Source organism: Eumetopias jubatus, unplaced genomic scaffold (assembly GCF_037043125.1).
Source record: "Eumetopias jubatus isolate StellerSeaLion01/CBP00866 unplaced genomic scaffold, mEumJub1_p1.0 scaffold_55, whole genome shotgun sequence".
NCBI lineage: Eukaryota > Metazoa > Chordata > Mammalia > Carnivora > Otariidae > Eumetopias > Eumetopias jubatus.
In genome coordinates this window covers 316,621-337,854 of record NW_028274861.1, presented here as the reverse complement: position 1 = coordinate 337,854, position 21,234 = coordinate 316,621, and the positions used below count along the sequence as shown (strand labels likewise).

Genomic DNA, 21,234 nt, shown 5'->3' with positions numbered 1-21,234 from the left:
GCAAGTGGGACTTGCACAGAGTCACTTCCTCACACTCTGGTCGTGTTCATACGTTGCCTCAGTGTAGGGGTTGGGGAATGTAATGGGTTTTTACGTTTCTGCCCTTTTGCTTTCTTGCCCCGAACGGGCTGTCTGTCTGTACCTTGTCGGGTGCTCTGCCTTCCCTGCTGTGTCTCTGCTCCCTTCAGTGTGGCCACTTACATCTCCACGCCCCTCACTGCTTCAGGGGTCTTACCCTTTCTCTGTTCTGTTGGCTCCCTGCCTGGACCTGTCCTATCACCTCTGGACTCAGGTGTCTTGTCACCTATTTGACATCTCCACTCACAAGGCAAACAACCATTTCAGACTTACACACCCAAAACTGAGCTCCTGAGCTTTCCACTGGGGTTCCAAGCCAGAAGTCTTGGAGCCTCCCTGATTTCTACTTCTTATCTCAAACCCTACATTCAGTCCTCCGGGAAATCTTGTGATTCCGGGCACCCAGCGAGTTGGTGAGAACATCAGATCTTAAGATTGGATTTAAACAACACAAAATCCACTCAAATACTTCTGATGATATTATCTGGGGGAGAGTTTGACAGTGTGTGTGAAGTAAATGTACTGGGCAGTTAATGCCAGCAACACTGGTGCAGCTCCATCAGTATCAGATGGGTGCATGTGGTGACAAAAGCTCTGTCATGTAAAATGTTTCTATATGACGATAAAAGAAAATAATCGTAAAGATAAAATCACTCTGAATATATATATATGCAATATGCATATATATATGTATATGCAATAACTGAACCTCACAATATATAGAAAAATTGGCTGATTTACAAGGAGAAGTTGATAATTCTGCAGTCATATGGGCTATTTTAATGTTCCTTTCTCAGGAATCGATAGGTCAGATACAAACACATACATAAAAGTGTACAAGATTCGAACAAGCTCTAGTTCTTGGTCATATAAAAAAACAATAATCAATTGAAGAATACATATTCTCTTGAGGCACATGAAACATTTCAAATCTGACCTTGCATTTGGTCACAAAGTAGACCTCAAGTTCTTTCAGACCCTATCCTCTGACCCAGTGAAGTTAAGCCACAAATCAATCATAGAAACACGGAGAAGGAAAGTTTATGTATTTGGCATTTAAAAAACACTAAAAATCATTCCAGTTAAAGAGGAAGTCACAGTGGAATTCTCCAGAATTAACTGATTATAACAATGTAAATTAAGGTTTGTAGAGTGTGGCCATGCTTGGGGGGAATGTTACATCCTTAGAGTTACCTATTTGAAACAAAGGCTCAGAATTGATCAAATAAGTGCCCAAGTTATGAAGTTAAGAGAGCAAAAGAAAGTATAAGGAAGGAAATGATAAAGGTAAGAGAAGAAATTTGTGAAATGGGAAACAAAGAAAAATAGAAGTAATAAAAAGCTGCTTCTTTGTAAAGAAAAAAAAAATTTCAAACTTTTGGCAACTGTAGAAGGAGAAATTAGAGAAATGATTCCATTTATAATAGCACCAAAAACCATAAGATACCTCAGAATAAACCTAACCAAAGAGGTAAAGGATCTGTACTCTAGGAACTACAGAACAGTCATGAAAGAAATTGAAGAAGACACAAAAAGATGGAAAAACATTCCATGCTCATGGAACGGAAGAATAAACATTGTTAAAATGTCTGTGCTACCCAGAGCAATCTATACCTTCAGTGCCATCCTGATCAAAATTCCAATGACATTTTTCAAAGTGCTGGAACAAACAATCCTAAAATTTGTATGGAATCAGAAAAGACCCTGAATGGCCAAGGAAATATTGAAAAAGAAAAACAAAGCTGGGGGCATCACGTTGCCCTATTTCAAGCTATGTTACAAAGCAGTGATCATCAAGACAGCATGGTACTGGCACAAAAACAGATGTATAGACCGATGGAGCAGAATAGAGAGCCCAGATATGGACCCTCAACTCTATGGTCAAATAATCTTCAACAAAGCAGGAAAAAATATGCAATGGAAAAAAGACAGCCTTTTCAATAAATAGTGCTGGGAAAATTGGACAGCCACATGCAGAAGAATTAAACTCCACCATTCTCTAACACCATACACGAAGATAAACTCAAAATGGATGAAAGACCTCAATGTGAGATAGGAATCCATCAAAATCCTAGAGGAGAACATAGGCAATAACCTCTTTGACATCGGCCACAGCAGCTTCTTTCAAGATACATCTACAAAAGCTAGTGAAACAAAAGCAAAAATGAACTTTTGGGACTTCATCAAGATAAAAAGCTTTTGCACAGCAAAGGAAACAATCAACAAAACAAGGAGGCAGCCCACAGAATGGGAGAAGATTTGCAAATGACACTATAGATAAAGGGCTGGTATCCAAGATCTATAAAGAACTTCTCAAACTCAACACCCAAAAAACAAATAATCAAGTCAAAAAATGAGCAGAAGACATGAACAGACACACTTCTCTGAAGAAGACATACAAATGGCTAAAAGACACATGAAAAAATGTTCATCATCATTAGCCATCAGGGAAATTCAAATCAAGACCACATTGAGATACCACCTTACACGAGTTAGAATGGCAAAAATAGACAGGGAAAGAAACAACCAATGTTGGAGAGGTTGTGGAGAAAGGGGAACCCTCTACACTGTTGGTGGGAATGCAAGTTGGTACAGCCACTTGGGAAAACAGTGTGGCGGTTCCTCAAAAAATTAAAAATAGAGCTACCCTATGACCCAGCAATTGCACTCCTGGGTATTTACCCCAGAGACACAGATGTAGTGAAAAGAAGGGCCACATGCACCCCAATGTTCATAGCAGCAACGTCCACAATAGCCAAACTGTGGAAAGAGCCGAGATACCCCTCAACAGATGAATGGATAAGGAAGATGTGGTCCATATATACAATGGAATATTACTCAGCCATCAGAAAGGATGAATACCCAACTTTTATATCAACATGGATGGGACTGGAGGAGATGATGCTAAGTGAAATAAGTCAAGCAGAGAAAGTCTATTATCATATGGTTTCACTTATTTGTGGAACGTAAGGAATAGAATGGAGGACATTAGGAGAAGGAAGGGAAAAATGGGGGGGGGAATTGGAGGGAGAGATGAACCATGAGAGACTATGGACTCTGAGAAACAAACTGAGGTTCTAGAGGGGAGGGGGGTGGGGATGTGTTAGCCTGGTGATGGGTATTAAGGAGGGCACGTACTGCATGGAGCACTGGGCGTTATACGAAAACAATGAATTGTGGATCACCACATCAAAAACTAATGATGTATTGCATGGCGACTGACATAATATAATAAAATAAAATAAAAATAAAAAAAACCTTTGGTAAGATTGATCAAAAACTAAAAAGAGAAGGCATGAATAAACACTGTTAGTTTTATCTTGTTAATGATGTGAGCGATCAGCATTAAGGTGGCATTTGTAAAGTGCAAAATCAAATCCTGGCAGGGCTTCCATGGGTTTTGAAGAGTTGATCCTAAAATACAGGTAGAAGAGTAAGGAACCAAAATGGTAAGTAAAAAAAAAAAAAAATACTGGGAGACTTGCCCATTCAGATGCCAAAGCTTATTATAAAGGTGTAGTATTTAGGAATTTTGTTGTTGGCCCAGGAACAGACAGATATGTCTGTGCAGCAGAATTAGGGAACCCACACCCCCTCACAAACACCTCTGCACCCTCCCACCCTCACACTCCCCCACACCCTATACTCACACCCTCTCACACCCCCCATCACACCCCTCTACACGTACCCACACCTGCCCATACCTATTTACACTCCCATGCTTCCCCCACTCACAGCCCCCTCCACCCTATAGCCATACCCTCTCACATGCCCTAACACCCCTACCTACACCAAACACCCCATATCTCCTATATCCACACCCCACAAACACCCCCCACCCCCCTGTACTCATGCCCACCCACCTATATCCAGCATACTCACACCCTCCACACCCCACTCCCCACATCTCACCCCCCACACCCACGCACCACCTATCTACACCCCCCACTCAAATCCCCCACATCCCACACATCCCACACCCCCCCCACACAACCATACTCACACATAGGAATGCATAATACTGGAGGTTGTGTTATAAGTCAATGGGGAAAGGATGGACCTTTTAGTCAATATTGCTGGGATAATCTTCTACCCTATGGTAAAGATAAAATTAGATCCCTACCAAGTGCTTCCTATATGAGACTGAATTCTAGATGGAATAAAATCCTGAGCGTGAAAAGCAAAACTAACACTTACAGATGAGAAGACAGAAGAGTTTCTGTGACATCTGGGTGCAGATGAATTTCTTAAACCAGGCACAAAAAGCACTAACTGTAAGGAAAAAGACTAGTTTGTTTGACTATATTATGTAGAAAAATAATCTGTATGGTAGATGTTTTATAGAATTAAAAGAGACTACAGACAGGAGGAAACATCTGAAAGTCACAAAACATGAAAAGGATTAATATCAGAGATCTAGAAGGAATAAGCCTACAATGAATAAAGGCTGTAAAAAGACAATTCAAAATGAGGAAACCAGAAAGGTTTTTATAAACCTGTGTGAACACTGATTTTTCTGTTAATCCATGATAAATGGATTAACACAATGAGGGATCTTTTCATATTCATCAAATTGGCGAGTCAGTTAATGCATATTGGTGAGGTGTGGGGGAAGTGGGAACTCTTACACCTTGCTCTTGGAAGTACTGATTGGTATCACTGCTTTGGAGATGAATTTGGTTACATGACTAAGTGGAAAGTGTGCACATAATATGACCCACCAATGCCATTTTCAGGTATTTGCTCTAGAGAAGATGCTGGCAGGTACCAAGGATTTGGGCCTACTGTGTTTGTAATAGTAAAATGGTAGAAACTACCTTATTGGCCTCAGTAAGGAGATCCAGGCATCTGTTTTATTCATACAGTCAAAAATTATTCAGCATTAGAATGAATGAATTAGATTTACATGTATCGAGATGCATAAATCTCAGTAACAGGGTTGACTGTAAAAAGCCCAGTTACCAAGTAGGGGTACATTATGGTATCTTGTTTGGATATTTACATAACCAGTAAAGGTATAAACACCTGAATTAAGTAAAGATGGTTTAGATTTTGTCATTACCAATCTATAGGGAAGGAGAGGTTATCAGTTGGGTCTAGGGCTTTAGTGCTATCTGCGTGCATTTTTGACAGAGTTCTGAAGTAAATAAAGCAAAATGTTGACTACTCTTTATTCTTCATGGTAAGTACATAGATTCCTGTTATATATATTTTTTTGATGTGAGATATAATTAACACACCATTAAAGTGTATAATCAAATAGTTTGGTATATTTTTGGTATATTCACAGAGCTTTGCATCCATCACCACTATCTAATTTCAGAACATTTTCTTTTTTTTTAAGATTATTTATTTATTTATTTATTTATTTGACAGAGAGAGACACAGCGAGAGAGGGAACACAAGCAGGGGGAGTGGGAGAGGGAGAAGCAGGCTTCCCGCTGAGCAGGGAGCCCGACATGGGGCTCGATCCCAGGACCCTGGGATCATGACCTGAGTGGAAGGCAGATGCTTAATGACTGAGCCACCCAGGTGCCCCTTCAGAACATTTTCTACGACCTAAAAAGAACATTTTCTATGACCTAAAAAGAAACCCTGTACCATTTGCATTACCCCCTGTTCTCCCCTTCCCCCAGTCCCTGAATAACATTAATCTATCTTTTGTCTCTGCCGATTTACCCACTGCAGACATTTCAGATACATGGAATCATACAGTATGTGGCATTTTGTGTCTGGCTTCTTTCACTTTACATAATGTTTTCGAGTTTCATCTATGTTTTAGCATGTATTAGTACTTTATTCCTTTTTATGGCTGAATAATATTCCATTGTATGGATATACAACATATTGTTTATCCCTTTATCCACTGATGAACATTTGGGTTGTTTCCACTTTTTAGCTATTATGAATAATGCTGTTATGAACATTCGTGTGCTAGTTTTTGTGTAGATGTACCTTTTCCAATCTCACGGTTAGAGAGGAGTTGAATTGCCGGGTCACATGGCAATAACATGTTTCACTTTTTTAAGAAACCGCCAGTGTTTTCCAAAATGGCTGTACAATTTTATATTCCCACCAGCAGTATGTGAGGGTTCCAGTATTTGCACATCCTCACTAATACTTGTTGTTGTCGGTCTTTTTGATTATAGCCATTCTAGTGGGTGTGAAATGCTGTCTCATTGTGATTCTGATTTGCATTTCCCTGATGACTAATGATGTTTAGAATGTTTTCAATTGTTTATTGGCTGTTTATATACATTCCCTGGGGAAAGGAGTGTTCAAATCCTTTGCCCATTGCTTAATAGAATTATTTGTCTTTTTATTGTTGAGTTGTAAGGATTTTTCATATATTCTGGATACTGTTCCCTTACCAGATTTGCAGAAATTCTCTTCCATTCTGTGGGTTGTCTTTTTATTTTTTTGAAAGTGTCTGTTGAAGCAGAAAATTTTGTAAATTTGAGGAATTCCCATTTATTTATTTTTTTTTGTTTTGTCATTTGTATTTTTGATGTGACATGTGAGAAACTCTTGCCTAACCAAGGGTCATGATTTCATCTTTATCCTAAGAGCTTTATAGTTTGAGCTCTTGCATGTAGGTCTTTGATCTACTTTGAATTAACTTTTGCGTATAGTGTGAAGCAGGGGTCCGAATTTGTGCTTTTGCCCGTGGATGTCCAGCCATCCCAGCAGCATTTCTTGAGACATACCGTCTTTCTCTGTTGATTGTCTTGACACTGTCAGTCAGAAACCATTGACTAAATGCAGGGGTTTATTTGTGGATTCTTAATTCTCTTCCATGGAAATATTTATAGCATCTATCCTGTATCATCTGTATCAGTATCTACACTTGGATTTTCTGTTTTTTCTTGAGTCGGTTTCAGTAGTTTGTATTTCTTTCCAGGAAATTGTTCAACACTTCATCTAGTTAATCTAATTTGTTGATATAAAATTTGTCTTAGGGTTTCCTTGTACTCCTTTTTATTTCATAAGTTGGGCAGTAACGTTTCTTTCATTCCTAATTGTAATTAAGTCTTCTGTGTTTCTGAGTCAGTCTAGATGAAGACATGTCAATTTTGTTGATCTTTTCAAAGAACCCACTTTTGGGGCACCCCGGGTGGCTCAGTCAGTTAAGCATCTGCGTTCGGCTCAGGTCATGATTTCAGGGTTCTGGGATTGAGCACTGCATGGGGCTCTCTGCTCAACAGGGAGTCTGCTTCTCCCTCTCCCTCTGCCCCTTCCCTCTCTAGCGCTCTCTCCCTCCCTCCCTCCCTCCCTCCCTCTCTCTCTCTCTCTCTCTCTCTCTCTCTCTCGCTCTCAAATAAATAAATAAATAAATAAATAAATAAATAAATAAATAATCTTTAAAACAACCACAAAAACAAAGAACCCATTTTTGGCTTGTTTTTCCATTCTTGATCTCACTCATTTTTGCTCTAGGGCTTGTTACTTCCTTCTGCTTACCTTTGGTTTAGTTTTCTTTTGTTTTTCTAGTTTCTTGGTGGAAGTTGAGGTTACTGAGTTGGGATCTTTCTTTCATTTTTGAATGTAAGTGTTGATGGCGCTCCTGCCCAGTCCTGCCCCTTGTGGGGCTGCGGCTGCTGGACTGGGCTTCAGGGAGGGGCAGGGAGGAGGCCTGGGCGAAGCACCACAAAGCTCCTGCTCTTACCTAAATCCAAATTTTCTTGCATAAATGAATAATCCTTGGATTGCTGCAGGCCTTTGCTTAATTCCCAGAGTCCTTAAACAGTTAATTATGAAAACGTGGTCATTGTCCTCATTATGTTTATGGAGCAGCCAGCCTTCGTTGCTCTGCAGCTCCCAGTCATGCCATCTACCTACTGTGTTTGATGATCAAAAAATGAATGTGATTGCAACAGGATATTTTATGGAAATTGGTTAACCACTTCTAAATGTCACAAGGAAAGAAAATGTATAAGACTAGCCAGCAAGTTTTGGAAAAGAAAACAGTGCTTGTCCTATTTGATATCAAAACTTTCTGTAAAGCTAAAGAAGTCGAAGCGGTTGGTATTACAGGTGAAAGAGACCAACAGCTCAGCAGAACAAAGTAGAAACTCCAGAGCCCCGCTCATGAAAAGGGGATTCATGTGGGAGCAAATTCCTGGCTGGTATTAAACCCTGCCTAATGAACTCATGGAACAAGTCCTTTTTGTAGGATTTGCTCAGTTGTTATCAAGCTAGCTTTTCATGATTTCTCACCCTGAGGTCGGGTTGACTTTGCCTCAGAATTAGGGACGTGTTGTCAGCCACGTGAGAGGAGGCTGTGGGAAACGGGGGTGCTTTGCAGCGGATGTGGGGTGAGTCACCGACAGCTGTTGGGTGGCTTAAGGGGTCATCACTGGGAAAGCCAAGGGAAACAGCCGAGGAACCCCCACAGAAAGTATGGGTATGACTTCTCCCAGCATAATACCAAACCTGGAAACTACAAGAATTCCAGATTTCAAAACTTCTATAGAACACCCAAAATCAGAGGCTGGTAAAAGGAGGTGGGGACATGTGGTAGCCAATGGTTAGTAGAGAGGGCCTCTAGATCCATAACTAAAATCCACATCTCTAGACCTCACCCAAGGGCCAGCCTTGCTTGTGAGCAGGCCTTTCTCAAGTCTGCGTTCCTTTTTCTGCACAGCCTACTGCCTCAGCCAACACAGATAGACAGCAGAAGGGAGCCCTGAAATATAAATATGAGAAAAGTACAAGGAAGGGGAGTCTCCATCTCTGCAGGTGTTCAAATATAAATTGAAATGTGGGTTTTTGTGGTGCAGTTCCAGTTATTTGCAGCATTTCTCTCTTTACTGCAGAGATCCCATGTTTGTACAGTTAACCCTTGAGCAACCCCGGGGGTTAGGGCTGCTTACCCTCCCTACCCCGCCCATCCCCCACTCTCCATGCAGTTGGAAATCCACGTATAACTTTGGGCTCTCCCAGAACTTAACTACTAATAGCCTGCTGTTGGCTGGAGCCCTTACCAATAACATCAAGTCTGTTAACATATTTTATATGTTCTCTGTATTACCTGCTGTATTCTTATAACAAAGTAGGCTGGAGAAAAGAAAATGTTATTGAAATCATAAGGAAGAGAAAATACATTTATAGTGGGCCCATTAAAGGATCAACTTTATAATATTTTTGTTGATATATTTTTGTATTAATCTGAACGCATTTTTATTTTTTATTATTATTTATTTATTTATTTTTTAAAGATTTTATTTATTTAAGAGAGAGAGTGCACAGACGGAGAGGGAGAGGGAGAAACAGACTGCCCACTGAGCAGGGAGCCCGATGTAGGGCTCGATCCCAGGACCCTGGGATCATGACCTGAGCTGAAGGCAGACGCTTAACCAACTGAGCCACCCAAGTGCCCCGAATGCATTTTTAAAATATATTTTCAGACATTAATTTTTTAGAGCAATCACAGGTTTTCAAAAAGAGAGGTACAGAGATTTTCCACGTACCCCTGTACTCACACACGTATTGCTTCTCCCGTCATCAGTAGGCCCCAGTGGAGTGTTGCATTTGTTACCAGTGATAGACCCAGACCGGCACATCGCTATCAGCCAGGGTCCACAGCTGACATGAGGCTTCGCTCTTGCTGGGATGCCCTCTGTGTGCTCGGACAAATGTAGACATGTATCTGCCATTATGGCATCATACGGAGTGTTTTCGTTCATGATACTATTTGTAAAACTTCTCTGTGCTCCATCTATTCATCCCTCAGCAAACACTGATCGTTTTATTTACTCCATAGTTTTGCCTTTTCCAGAATGCCGTATCACATTGTCTTCTTTCACTGAGTGGTGTGCATTATGAGCTTTCTTTCGTGGTCTGACAGCTCATTTCTTTTTAGCGCTGAATAATTCTTCATTGTCTGGATGCACCATAGTTGATTCATCTGCCTATTGAAGGACATCTTAGTTGCTTCCCGGTTTTGGCAGTTACGAGAAAAGCTGCTGTAAGATCCGTGTGCAGGTTTTTGTGTTGACTTAAGTTCGCATGTTCTTTGGGTAAGTGCCAAGCCGCACAGTCGCTGGTTTATACAGTACGGTTGTGTCTAGCTTAGTGAGACTTCTGCCCATCTTCCGCACTGGCTGCGCCACGTTGCATCCCCACCAGCAGCAAGTGCGAGTTCCCACTGCTCTCCCATCCCCGTCAGCACTGGTCACCATTCTTATCCGTGTGCAGTGGTGTCTCCTTGTGGTTGAAACTTGTCTCCCCGATGACACAGGACGTTGTGGAGCCCCTTTTCATGTGCTTATTTGACATCCGTGTGTCTTCTTTGTTCAGGTCTGTGGTTTGTTTTTTAATCAGGTTATTTTCTTACTCTTGAGATGTAGGAGTTCTTTGTATATTTTGAATAACAGTCTTTTGTCAGGTGTGTGTTTTGCAGACATTCTCCCTCCCAGTCTGTGGCTTATCTTCTCGTTCTCTTGATACTGTCTTTTGCAGAACAGAAGTTTTGAGTTTTAATGAAGTCCAGCTCATCACATATTTCTCTCTTGGATTGCGCCTTCGGTGCCGTATCCGAAAAGTGGTCACCACACTACACTAGGCTCACCTAGGTTTTCCCCTGTTCTCATCTAGGACTTCTAGTTTTGCATTTTACATTCAGGTCTGTGGCCCATTTTGAGTTAAATTTTGAGAAGGATGTGAGGTCTGTGTCTGGATGCCATTGTTGTGGGGCGTTTTGTCGTCGCAGCACCCATTTCCTCAGGAGACAAGTTTTGCGCCTTTGTTGCAGCTGACCGTGCTCACGGGGGCTTATTTCTGGGCTCTGTTCTGCACCACTGACCTGAGTGTGCTCCTTCACCAGAACCACACCGCCATGATGACCGTAGCTTTGCCGTTAAGTCTTTTTTTTTTTTTCCCAAGGCTGGCGAACAGTTTTAATTTTTAAATGTATCTTTTTTCTTACTTTGTTAAAATACACATAATATAAAACGTATTACCTCTTTTTGAGTTCCCAGAGCTAGTTCCATCGTGGAGTAGAGAGATTCCCACACATACAAACCTAAGCAATTCTTGGGATAGCAGCAAGGTGTCTGAGACTTCAACTCAATTCTGACACTGTCTGCCTTGGAAATGGCATCCGATCCCACAGGTTAAGGGCTCAGTCCTGTAAGACTGCCTCCTGCCGCCGAACTCAGACACTAGTCGGAAGTCCCAGGCTGTGACTCGTGCTTCTGACCAACTGGCTGCAGATTGGAGGTTCCAGTGACCTCCTCCATAATTTGCAGCAGCGGCTCACAGAACTCAGGGAAACACGTTGACCTGTTTGTTAAAGGGTATGAGAAAGGGTAGAATCAACAGCCAGATGAAGAGGTGCACAGGGAGCGGTCTGGGGAACGGGTGTGGAGCTTCCATGCCCTCTCCTGACAGCCACTCTTCCCAGTCTCCAGGAGTTCACCAATCCAGAAGCTTCCGAACCCAGCCCTTTTGGGTTTTTATGAAGGCTTCTTTGCATAGCCACAATTGATTGAATCATTGGCCGTTGGCTGACTGAACCTCCGGGCCCTTTCCCCTCCCCAGAAGTCAGGCGTGGGGCCGAAAGTTCCAGCCCTCTGATCCCATGGTTGGACCTCCTGGCAGCTTGAGTGCGTGGGTTCCAAAAGTCAGCTTCATTAATAAAAGACACCTTGATCACTCTCAACACTTGGGAAATGTTGAGGGTTTGGGGAGCAGAGAGCCAGGCGCTGTTGATGAAGACCACGTACTTATGAGAAATACATATTTGGTCCTCTGAATCATCTGAATGACCAAATACATATTTCTCATAAGTCACAGTAGTGCACGATCTTAACCGTATTTTAAAAAGATTTTTATTAATGTGTGCGTGCATGAGAGAGAGCAGATGAGTGCAAGCACGAGCAGGGGGAGGGCAGAGGGAGAAGCAGAGTCCCCTCTGAGCAGGGAGCCTGACTTGAGGCTTGACTCCGGAACCCTGAGATCATGACCTGAGCTGAAGACAGATGCTTAACCAACTGAGCCACCCAGGTGCCCCATCTTAACCATTTTTAAATATGTAGTTTAGTAGTGTGTTATTAAATACATTCACATCGTTGTACAGCTGCCCCTCTAATCTATCCCTATAACTGTTTTCATCTTGTAGAGCAGAAACTCTATACCATTAAAAATATCTCCTCATTCTCCCCTCCTCTCCTCCAGTGGCACCCACCATCTACTTTCTGTCTTTATGACTGTGACTCCTCCAGGAACCTCACATAAGTGGAATCCTACAGTATTTGTCTTTTTGTGACTGGCTCCTTTCCCTTAGCATAATGTCCTCAAGGTTCATCCGTGCTGTGGTATATTGCACAGTTCCTTCCTTTTTAAGGCTCCATAATATCATGTTCTACATACAGACCACAGTTGGTTTTTTTTTTTCTTTAATCCATTTATCCATCAATGGGCACTGGGTTTTTGTCATGTTTTGGCTCTTGTGAATAATGCTGCTGTGAACATATGAATACACATATCTTTTTGAGACCCTGCTTTCAGCTCTTAGCGGTTTATACCCAGAGGTGGAATGGCCTGCCTCATTTGGTAATTCTGTGTTCAATTTTTTGATGAATTTCCATACTGTTTCCCATGGAGTATCTCTTGCCATCATTCAACTTTCAACTTCTTTGTGTCTTTGGATGTCAAGTGAGTCTCTTCTGGACAGCATATATGGCTGGATTATGTGTTGTCACTTATTCTGGCAATCTCTGTTTCCGATTGGAGAGTTTAATGCATTTACAGGGTCAAGTAATGATAAGAAAAGACTTGTCTCGTTGTGCAGTTTGTTTTCCATGTGCCTCAGAGCTCTTTTTCATCCTCATTTTCTGCATTATTTTCTGTTTCAGGTAATATTTTGTAGTGAAATGTTTAAATTCCTTTCTCATTTCCATGTGGTTACCGTGGCGTTTCCATGTAACAGCCTAAGTTGTAGCTCTCTCTCATTGGAATTGGTACCAGCTGAAGTTTAGTAACGTACAAAACTCTGCTCCTTTACAGCTCCATCCCCACCCCTTTGCTTGTAGATGTCACAGAATTACACTTTTAGATGTTATCTGATCTGATATCCAAAAAAACATAAACTAATAATTATTTAAGTGTATTAGCCTTTTAAATTACATAGAAAACAAGGTGTGGAGTTAAAAGCCAAAGTTACAGTAATTCCAACTTTTAGAGCAATGATTGCTTTTTTCTTTCAATTTCTTAGTCTCTTAAATCATGAGGGAAACAAAGTGCAGGGACAGACTGTTGCTGCAGTGGTGCTGGCTGGTGGGACTGGCCATGTGTAGGCCCTCCGTGAGACCTTACTGCGTGCACGGCTTCCCGCTGCTGTCTCCGGTCCTTCCCTTGCGCCTGTCGGCCTCCTGGGAGCGGCTTTTGCAGGAAAGGTCCAGGTGGTCACCAACTGCCACAGCTTTTGTTTGTCTGGCAATGACTTGATTTCTCTCTCACTTTGCAGCACAGTTTTGCTGGATATAGGATTCTTGGGTTTTCCTCTTACAGCTCTGACCATATTGGTGCACTTTCTCTGAAATCCAAAGTTTCTGATGAAAAATCTGCAGATAATCTTACTGAGGATCCCTTGGATGTGATGAGTCTCTTCTCTCCTGCTGTTTTCAGGGTTCTTTGTCTTTTGAAAGTCTGATTATAATGTGTCTCCGAGTGGGTCTCTCTGACTTCCTCTGACTTGACCCTCTTTGGGCTTCTTCGATGCTAGGCTGCGTGTCTCTCATCACATCTGGGATGTTTTCAGTAATTATTTCCCCAGATATTCCCTTGCCCCCGTACCCGCACTCCTGCTGGGACTCCCACAGTACGTATGCTGATTCAGGGGCTGGAGCCCACGGACCCCTCTGTCTCTGCTCACGGTTTTTTAGTTCTTTTTCTCTCTGTCCCTCAGCCTGGACCATTTCTGTCCTGTTTTCAAGTTTGCCGATTCTTCCTTCTGCCTTCTGCTCCCTCCCGGGAAGTTTTCATTGCTATTACTGTACTTGTCAGTTCTTGAATTTCTTTTTCTTTTTATGTGTTCTTTCTCTTTATTGATTCCATTTTGTTCCTAATTTGTTTTCTTGACTTACATCTTTCTTCAGTTCTTTGAGCATCTTTTAGACTAGTCTTTGTCTATTGAATCTGACATCAGGTCTTCTTCAAGGACAGTATCTGTTTATCTTTTTTGTTCCTTTGTTTTATTATTTTTTTAAGATTTTATTTATTTGAGAGAGAGAAAGAGCTTGAGAGAGATCATAACCAAGGGTGAGAGGTAGAGGGAGAAGCAGACTCCCCGCTGAGCAGGGAGCCCGATGTGGGACTTGATCTGAGGATCCTGGGATCATGACCTTAGTGAAAGCAGATGCTTAACCGACTGAACCACCCAGGCGCCCCTTTTTTTCCCCTTTAAATTGGCTATACTCTCCTGTTTCTTTGTGCGCCTGTTGATTTTTGTTGAACCCTGGACATTTTAACCTTTATAATGTGGTAACTCTGGAACTCAAATCCTCACCCCCCAACAGTAGGTCAACTTGAGACTCGGTAATAACAGTAATGGCATTGCACTGAAACTTCTCAATTACCGCAGCTCATGCAGCACACACACGTGTATGCACACGTGCATATACACGCCTGATTGGTCTTCTCTTGAGGATGGCAGGGGGCCAACTCATTGTCTTAAAATGTGGATAAATTACAAGGAATCAGTGCTTTCTTACAGGAACTGTTTCACCAGGTGACCAGACTGAATCCAAAGAGCAGATGCCTCTCCTTTGACATTGTATTGTAGCTAAATGGTGGAAAGGAAGGGTACACTTCCTTCCACTTTCTTCAGCCTGTGCTGTGGTCGTGGATGTGGGCTCTGAGCACAAAGGGCTGTTGGTATCAAAGCAGAGCCTGGACGTGGTGCCTCTGGATGGCAGCTGGGCAGCATTGCTGAGGGTCCTTGGAGTGTGAGCTGGGCTCTGGGTGCAGGAACCAGGGTTACAGGACCCATAGGGGAAGGGGAGATGGTTGCCTGCATCCTATGTGTTCAGTCAGTGACATGCAAACCAGGGAGGGCAGGGAGGGCCTGTAGATAAAAAGGGACGTTGGAGACAGACCCAGAATGGACAAGGCTCAACTGTAGTGTCCTGAGGATGTACACTTGGGGGATAAACTCCAGATCAGAGCCAGGAAGTGCAAATGACAATAGTGTTAGGAGGAGGGGGGACAGGGCACACGCAGGATCTTCTCAGGGTCTCGCGGTTGTTTACAAGTTACTTGTCCTAAGTCACTAGGATGTGCGGATGCTCTTGGACTTTTTGTACCTCGTTTATTGTATCAAGTCACTTGAATTCATTTGGTGATGAAAGTGATGTGATTTTGTTTCATATGCTTGTTTTTAGGGATTGCTTTTTAAAAGTTTGGTGTGATTTGCTTTTTTAGTTCTGTAAGACGTGTGATTGCCGAGGGCGCAGTATGAAACAGCCCCTTCCTGCCGTCCCCCCTCCGCAGAGGTCGTCCCCATGTCCATACCTGCACATCCCCTCCCTCTCCCGCCTGGCTCTTCCGTGGCAGGTACTAGTCCGTGAGCAGCATTTACACCCTGCTTTCCTCACGGAGGGATGTACACCCTGCAGATCGTGAACAGTAAACATTGAGGTCTTTCTCCCTCCCTTTCCCTTGTTCCCTCCCTCGCCCCCTCCCTCCCCTCCTGCCTTGCTCCCTGTCTCCGGTCTGAGTCCAGTCTTGGAGCCTATCTTTCTTATGTGGCTGCTTGTACTCCCTTTTATTCATTGATTTTCACATTATCTGTTGCCAGCCTTTTGTTACAATAAATAAATGTTACAGGATCATTTTGTATGTATGTCACTTCGTGTTTTCTGTTCTATGAAATGGTATGATAGTATGGTCAGAGGGTGAATGGAGGTTTACTTTAATATTTTTTCATGTTTAAAATTTGATTGGGTTGTATGACAATAGATCTTACCTGGGTTTTGGCATTTTAGCTGTGCTTTTATTATTGAACGTATGTTTTATGGTGGTACGTCAGATAGTTTATTAGCGAACTTATGGCACACTCTTGGATATTTTTGTGTATTTACTTATTATTTTATTATTAAAACATGAATTAAAGGTAGAAATGATCCAAGCCATTTTTTTTAAATAAAGCCCTAATTAATAATAAGCCTCCATAGGCAAGGACACGACATAGCAGGTAAGTGATTAGTTAGTGACCTGTATCTTCTCAGCACACTTGTTTGTGAATCAAATGTATAAAGGCTTTTGAAGATTTTTGTGTCATTGCTGTGTCCCACTGTGCCGCACACTTGTGGTCTTCACGCACCTGTAACTCTGGGATCTTCTTGTCTCCTTCCAAGGTTCGTGTTTTATTCGAACTGACCGGCTTGATGGTGAAACTGACTGGAAGCTGAAGGTGGCGGTGAGCTGCACACAGAGGCTGCCAGCCCTGGGGATGAGCGTTCTTGTAATTACAGCGCCATCTCACTTGGTGCTCGTTCCCAGGCAGCAAATCCACGTCTGCACATACCAGCTGACTTCTTGAATGCACAGGTTCCTAGAAACGATCCTCTTATTACTAACAGAGGGCCCTTGAAAACTACGCCAGAATCATTTCTCTGGTGTCTGGGCACATGACCTGCTCTAGGTGTGGGTGTGTGGCGTTCTGTCGGCCTGACACTTTTGTCCTCTTTTGTTTTCTCTCGCTTTCCTTTCCCTTCTGGTTTTTGTTTTTAAACCTCGCAGTTGAGTAATCTTTAAGATTGAGAACTTTTGGCAGGGTTAAATGAGTCCATAATTGAGTCCCTTTTTGCTGACTGACTTAACTCTGTGGTAGGCTGGTGTCCATTAGCTTTGGCAGACTGTGGGACTCAGACGAAGTTAAGCCTCCTTTTGGAGACAGGCATGTGCACTCTGCTTTAGTTGGGACAGTAGAGAACCCTCTTCTGTTAGGAGGAGGGGAATGTTACTGCGTCTTGTGACCGAGAGAGAAGAGAGAGGACACCGTCAGGCACCTTGCCTGGTCTTTGCCCAGTGCCCCTTTGTTCCTGGGCAATAGGCAAGAGATAGGATCAGAGAGAATAGTACTTATGGATTCCAGCATTTTCAACAGTCTCTCACAAATGCTGAGAATCTGCTGAGCTGGCACACATCTTTTTTTTTAAGAAAGCCGCGGTTGAGGCCTTTTGGTGCTTGTGTTAGACGTTAGTATGTATTTGAATGAGAAGAGCTTCATTCTTCCTACATGATCTGCTGATATGCAGTGGAGAGTAAAGAAAACCTGAGATGGTCTACGAGTGACCTTTGCCTCGAGCACTTGTTGGTAAAGGCAAGGGAACTTGGGTAGTATTATAGACTTGGTCACTTTCCTTGGATTGGTTGGGTTTGGATAGGAGTAGCTACTTGCACTACATATGGTGTACACTTAATTTACCATGAACAGCAGGGGCCTTCCTCATTCTTGTGCACACTGGACCTTTTGGAAATTATATACGTTTGACATGTATAAGACTGGGAAATATTTGATTCTTTAGGTGTTTTTGGTTGTCTGTGCTTTATGTGGTCGCTAGGTTGAAATTTATTCCTTTATATGTTTTGTGTATATCTTGAAAGATTTTCTGGTCACTAGTGAGCGGTGGCTGATTCTTTTGTCCATTTATTCATCGTCACATAACAATGTGGGTCATGTAATATGTCTGTCACAGCCTAACCTCCTGCCTTTCCTGCTCCCTTTTTCCCCCGACCCTTTAAAGATTAAAAAACAACAACAACAACAACAATTCTTACCCCAAGGGTGATGCAGAAGAGAGTGCAGGTTGTCAGATTTGAACCCCAGGTCTTGGTTTCCTAACCCCTGAGCTGGAGAATGACCCCTCTCGGCTCATCAGCTAACCTTGGACACCTCTGTCATGGGTGGGAGCAAGTAGGCAACTCCTAGTTTTTGGCTTTTTTAAATATATAAATATTAAGAGGAGGCATGTAAATAGCAAGTCTTCCTTTTTCATGTAAATTCTGAAAAGTAGAACAGGGGGTGTGTGAAGGAACACATGTGATTTCAGCTCATGGTAGGTCATCTCAGAAGAGTTGTGCCCAAACCCCTGTAACCAGCAGAATGTGATTATTGGTGAATGTGCTTCAAAACACTTAAAATCACTATTGAAGAAAAAAATCTCTGATAGAGAAAATTTAGACCATTCATTGTTTTCATTTGTACCTCTTTGTTCCAGGATGGTTGAAATTTTCCACCACATGTTCATTAGAAATTTGTATTTATTTGTTGGTTTACCCTTCTCTTTTGCCCACTTTTGTATTGGTGTTTGCCAATTAAAAAATTACATATATGCTCATGTGGTGTATTGTATTGAGTTGATAAAACCAGATATAGGCGGGCGCCTGGGTGGCTCAGATGGTTGGGCGTCTGCCTTCAGCTCAGGTCATGATCCCGGGGTCCTGGGATCGAGTCCCGCATCGGGCTCCCTGCTCCTTGGGAGCCTGCTTCTCCCTCTGCCTCTCTCTCTCTCTCTCTGTCTCTTATGAATAAATAAATAAAATCTTTAAAAAAAATACACCAGATATATGCAAAGTATGTCCTGTTTTTAATTGTTCCTTTCTTAGACACAGAAATAATTTTGTATCTCCTGTACATCTATGGTCTCCCATCATTCCTCAGATCAGAAGTTGGTTTTGAAAATTGTCCAAACTGCCGTTCTAGATCAATTTCTGAGTCAATGCAAGGTGGCCCACCACTCAGATGATTTGTTTTCAGTCTTACTTCTCAGTGTTCTGGGACGGTTTGTTTAAATTCTGTAGGATATTATGTATAATTTATATGATGTGGGTTAGTACAACTTATTGATTGATTGTGAATGAGGGAAAGCAGATTCTATTGGACCAGCTGATGAAGGTAATAGTTGAGGTTGACATTGACTCTTTCTCACTAAGCAGCTGACCTTTGTCCACTTCACAGTGGACAGGAACAAGTGGGAAGCTAGTAAGTCATTAAGTCCCAAGTCAGGGATGTGTGGCAGAGTGTGCATGCAGAAGCAGAAACTGCCAAAGTGCTTTTCAGAGTCGCTATACCATGAAACACTCCCACCAACAATGCATGAGTGCCCGAGTTTCTCCACAGCCTTGATAATATTTGGTGGTGTCATTTTTTAATTTTAGTTATCTCGGTAAGTGCATGGTGATACCTCATTTGAGTTTGTGTTTCTGTAATGGCTAGCAAGGCTGAACAGTTTTTTTGTTCTGTTTTGTTTTTTTTTTTAAGATTTTTATTTATTTGAGAGAGAGCAAGCAGGTGGGAGAGGGAGAGAGAATCCGAAGCAGACTACATGCTGAGTGCAGAGCCCGACACGGGGCTCAGTCCCACAACCCGAGATCATGACCTGAGCCGAAACCAAGAGTCGCATGCTTCACTGACTGAGCTGCCCAGGCATCCCCTGAACATTGTTTCTTGTGCTTGTTTACCATCTGTGTATCCTCCTTGGTGAAATGTCTATTCATGTCTTTTTAGTGGCTTTTGTGTAATTCCCTCGAATGCTCTCTCTACACGACTATATCATGTGCAAAGAAGACAGTATTGCTCTTTCATGCAAGTGTGCGTAGTAGACAGCCTTCTCTTTCTTCTGCTTGCAATATCACACCGGCTGTGATCTCTAATGCACTGGTGAACAGAAGGGGTGAAACCATTCATCCTGGTCTTCTTTCAATCTCGGGGAACACGTAACCTTTTAACATCATGTGTGATGGTAGCTGTAGGTTCTTTTTACATTACCCATATCAGATTGAGGAAATTCTTTCTATTCCTAGTTTGCTGAGAGGCTTTATCATAAATGGGGATTGGATTTTTCAGAAGTTTTTCTGTTTATTGACATGATTGTATGATTTTTCTTTGTCATCTGTTAATAGGATGATCTGTATGGAGTGACTGATTGTATCAACTTCATATTCCTGGGGTAAACCAAATCACATTTGTTCATGCAAAGCGTTCCCTTCATATATTACAGTATTTGATTTGCTAATATTTTGGGAAGGACTTTTATGCCTATTTCCACGAGGAATATTGATTTTCTTGCTTTTGTTTGTATTTGTCTGTTTTGTTTTCATTGTAATGCATTTGGTTTATTACCTAGGGGTGTGCTGGCCTCATAAAATGAGTTGGGAAGTCTTTTTGCCTCCTGTATTTGTTGAAGTAGTTGGTGTAAGATTGGTGTTATTTATTAATTTTTTTTTCTATTGAACTTACTCCCCTTGAAACTATCTGAGTTACAAGTTAACTTTGTGGGAAGGTGTTTAATTGAGAATTGAATTTCTGAAGTAGATAGTAGAGTTAATCGGATTTTTTGTTCATTGGAAATTTGTGTTTTTCAAAGAGTTTATTTCATGTAAGTTGCCAAATTTTATGGTATAAAATTTGTTATGTTCTTGTTTTTTAGTTTTTGTAGGATATCCTCTTGCGTCTTCAATAGTGGTAATTTATATCTCTCTCTTTTTTTTTTTTCTTGGACAGTCTCACCATCGGTTAATTGACTTAGTCATTTCAAAGACCCTGTTTTTGGTGTCTTTGATAATCTTTATTGTTTGTTCATTTTCTGTCCTCTGACTTTTATTTCCTTTCCTTCATTCTAAGTTAGTTTGTGTTTTATTTTTCTTTTCTTTATTAACTTCTTAAAGCAGAAGTGAGACTCTTGATTTTTTTACCTTGTTCTTTTCTGTTATAAGCCCTTAGAGCTGTAACTCTCCTGAGCATGACTTAACCTGTATCACATAAATTTTATACACTGTATTTTCATTATGTTTTTGTTAAATATTTTCTAATTCCTTTGTGATTTCTTCTCACCTTCCCTTTACTTGGAAACATTGCTTCCTTACCATGTGGCGGGGGATTTTCCTGATGCCCTCTGTAACTTCGCTGTTACTTAATTCTGTTCTGTTCGTGGACCACGTCATGTCTTATGTCACAGGTTGGGACTTGTGACTCGGCACATGCTTTCTGTGGGTCAGTGCTCAAGCCTGTTACAGAGTGTGTTCTGCTGTTCTGTGGGTAGCCTGTAGATGCTCATTAGGTCAAGTCGATGGCAACTGTTGTTTAAATGTGTATTTTTACTTGCTTTCTACCATTTATTCTCTTAATTAATGAAAGAAGACTTTTAAGAT

General features: G+C 41.8%; 1 protein-coding gene across 1 annotated transcript in view; it reads left to right on the top strand.

Annotated features, from left to right (window-relative positions):
• LOC148161803 (putative phospholipid-transporting ATPase IIB) overlaps window positions 1–21,234 on the top strand; it is a 425,152-nt gene that overhangs the window by 293,224 nt on the left and 110,694 nt on the right. The window contains exon 8 of the mRNA XM_088020545.1: window positions 16,437–16,537. Within this exon, the coding sequence (XP_087876671.1) occupies window positions 16,437–16,537 (101 nt within the window). The remainder of the gene's footprint in view (window positions 1–16,436; window positions 16,538–21,234) is intronic.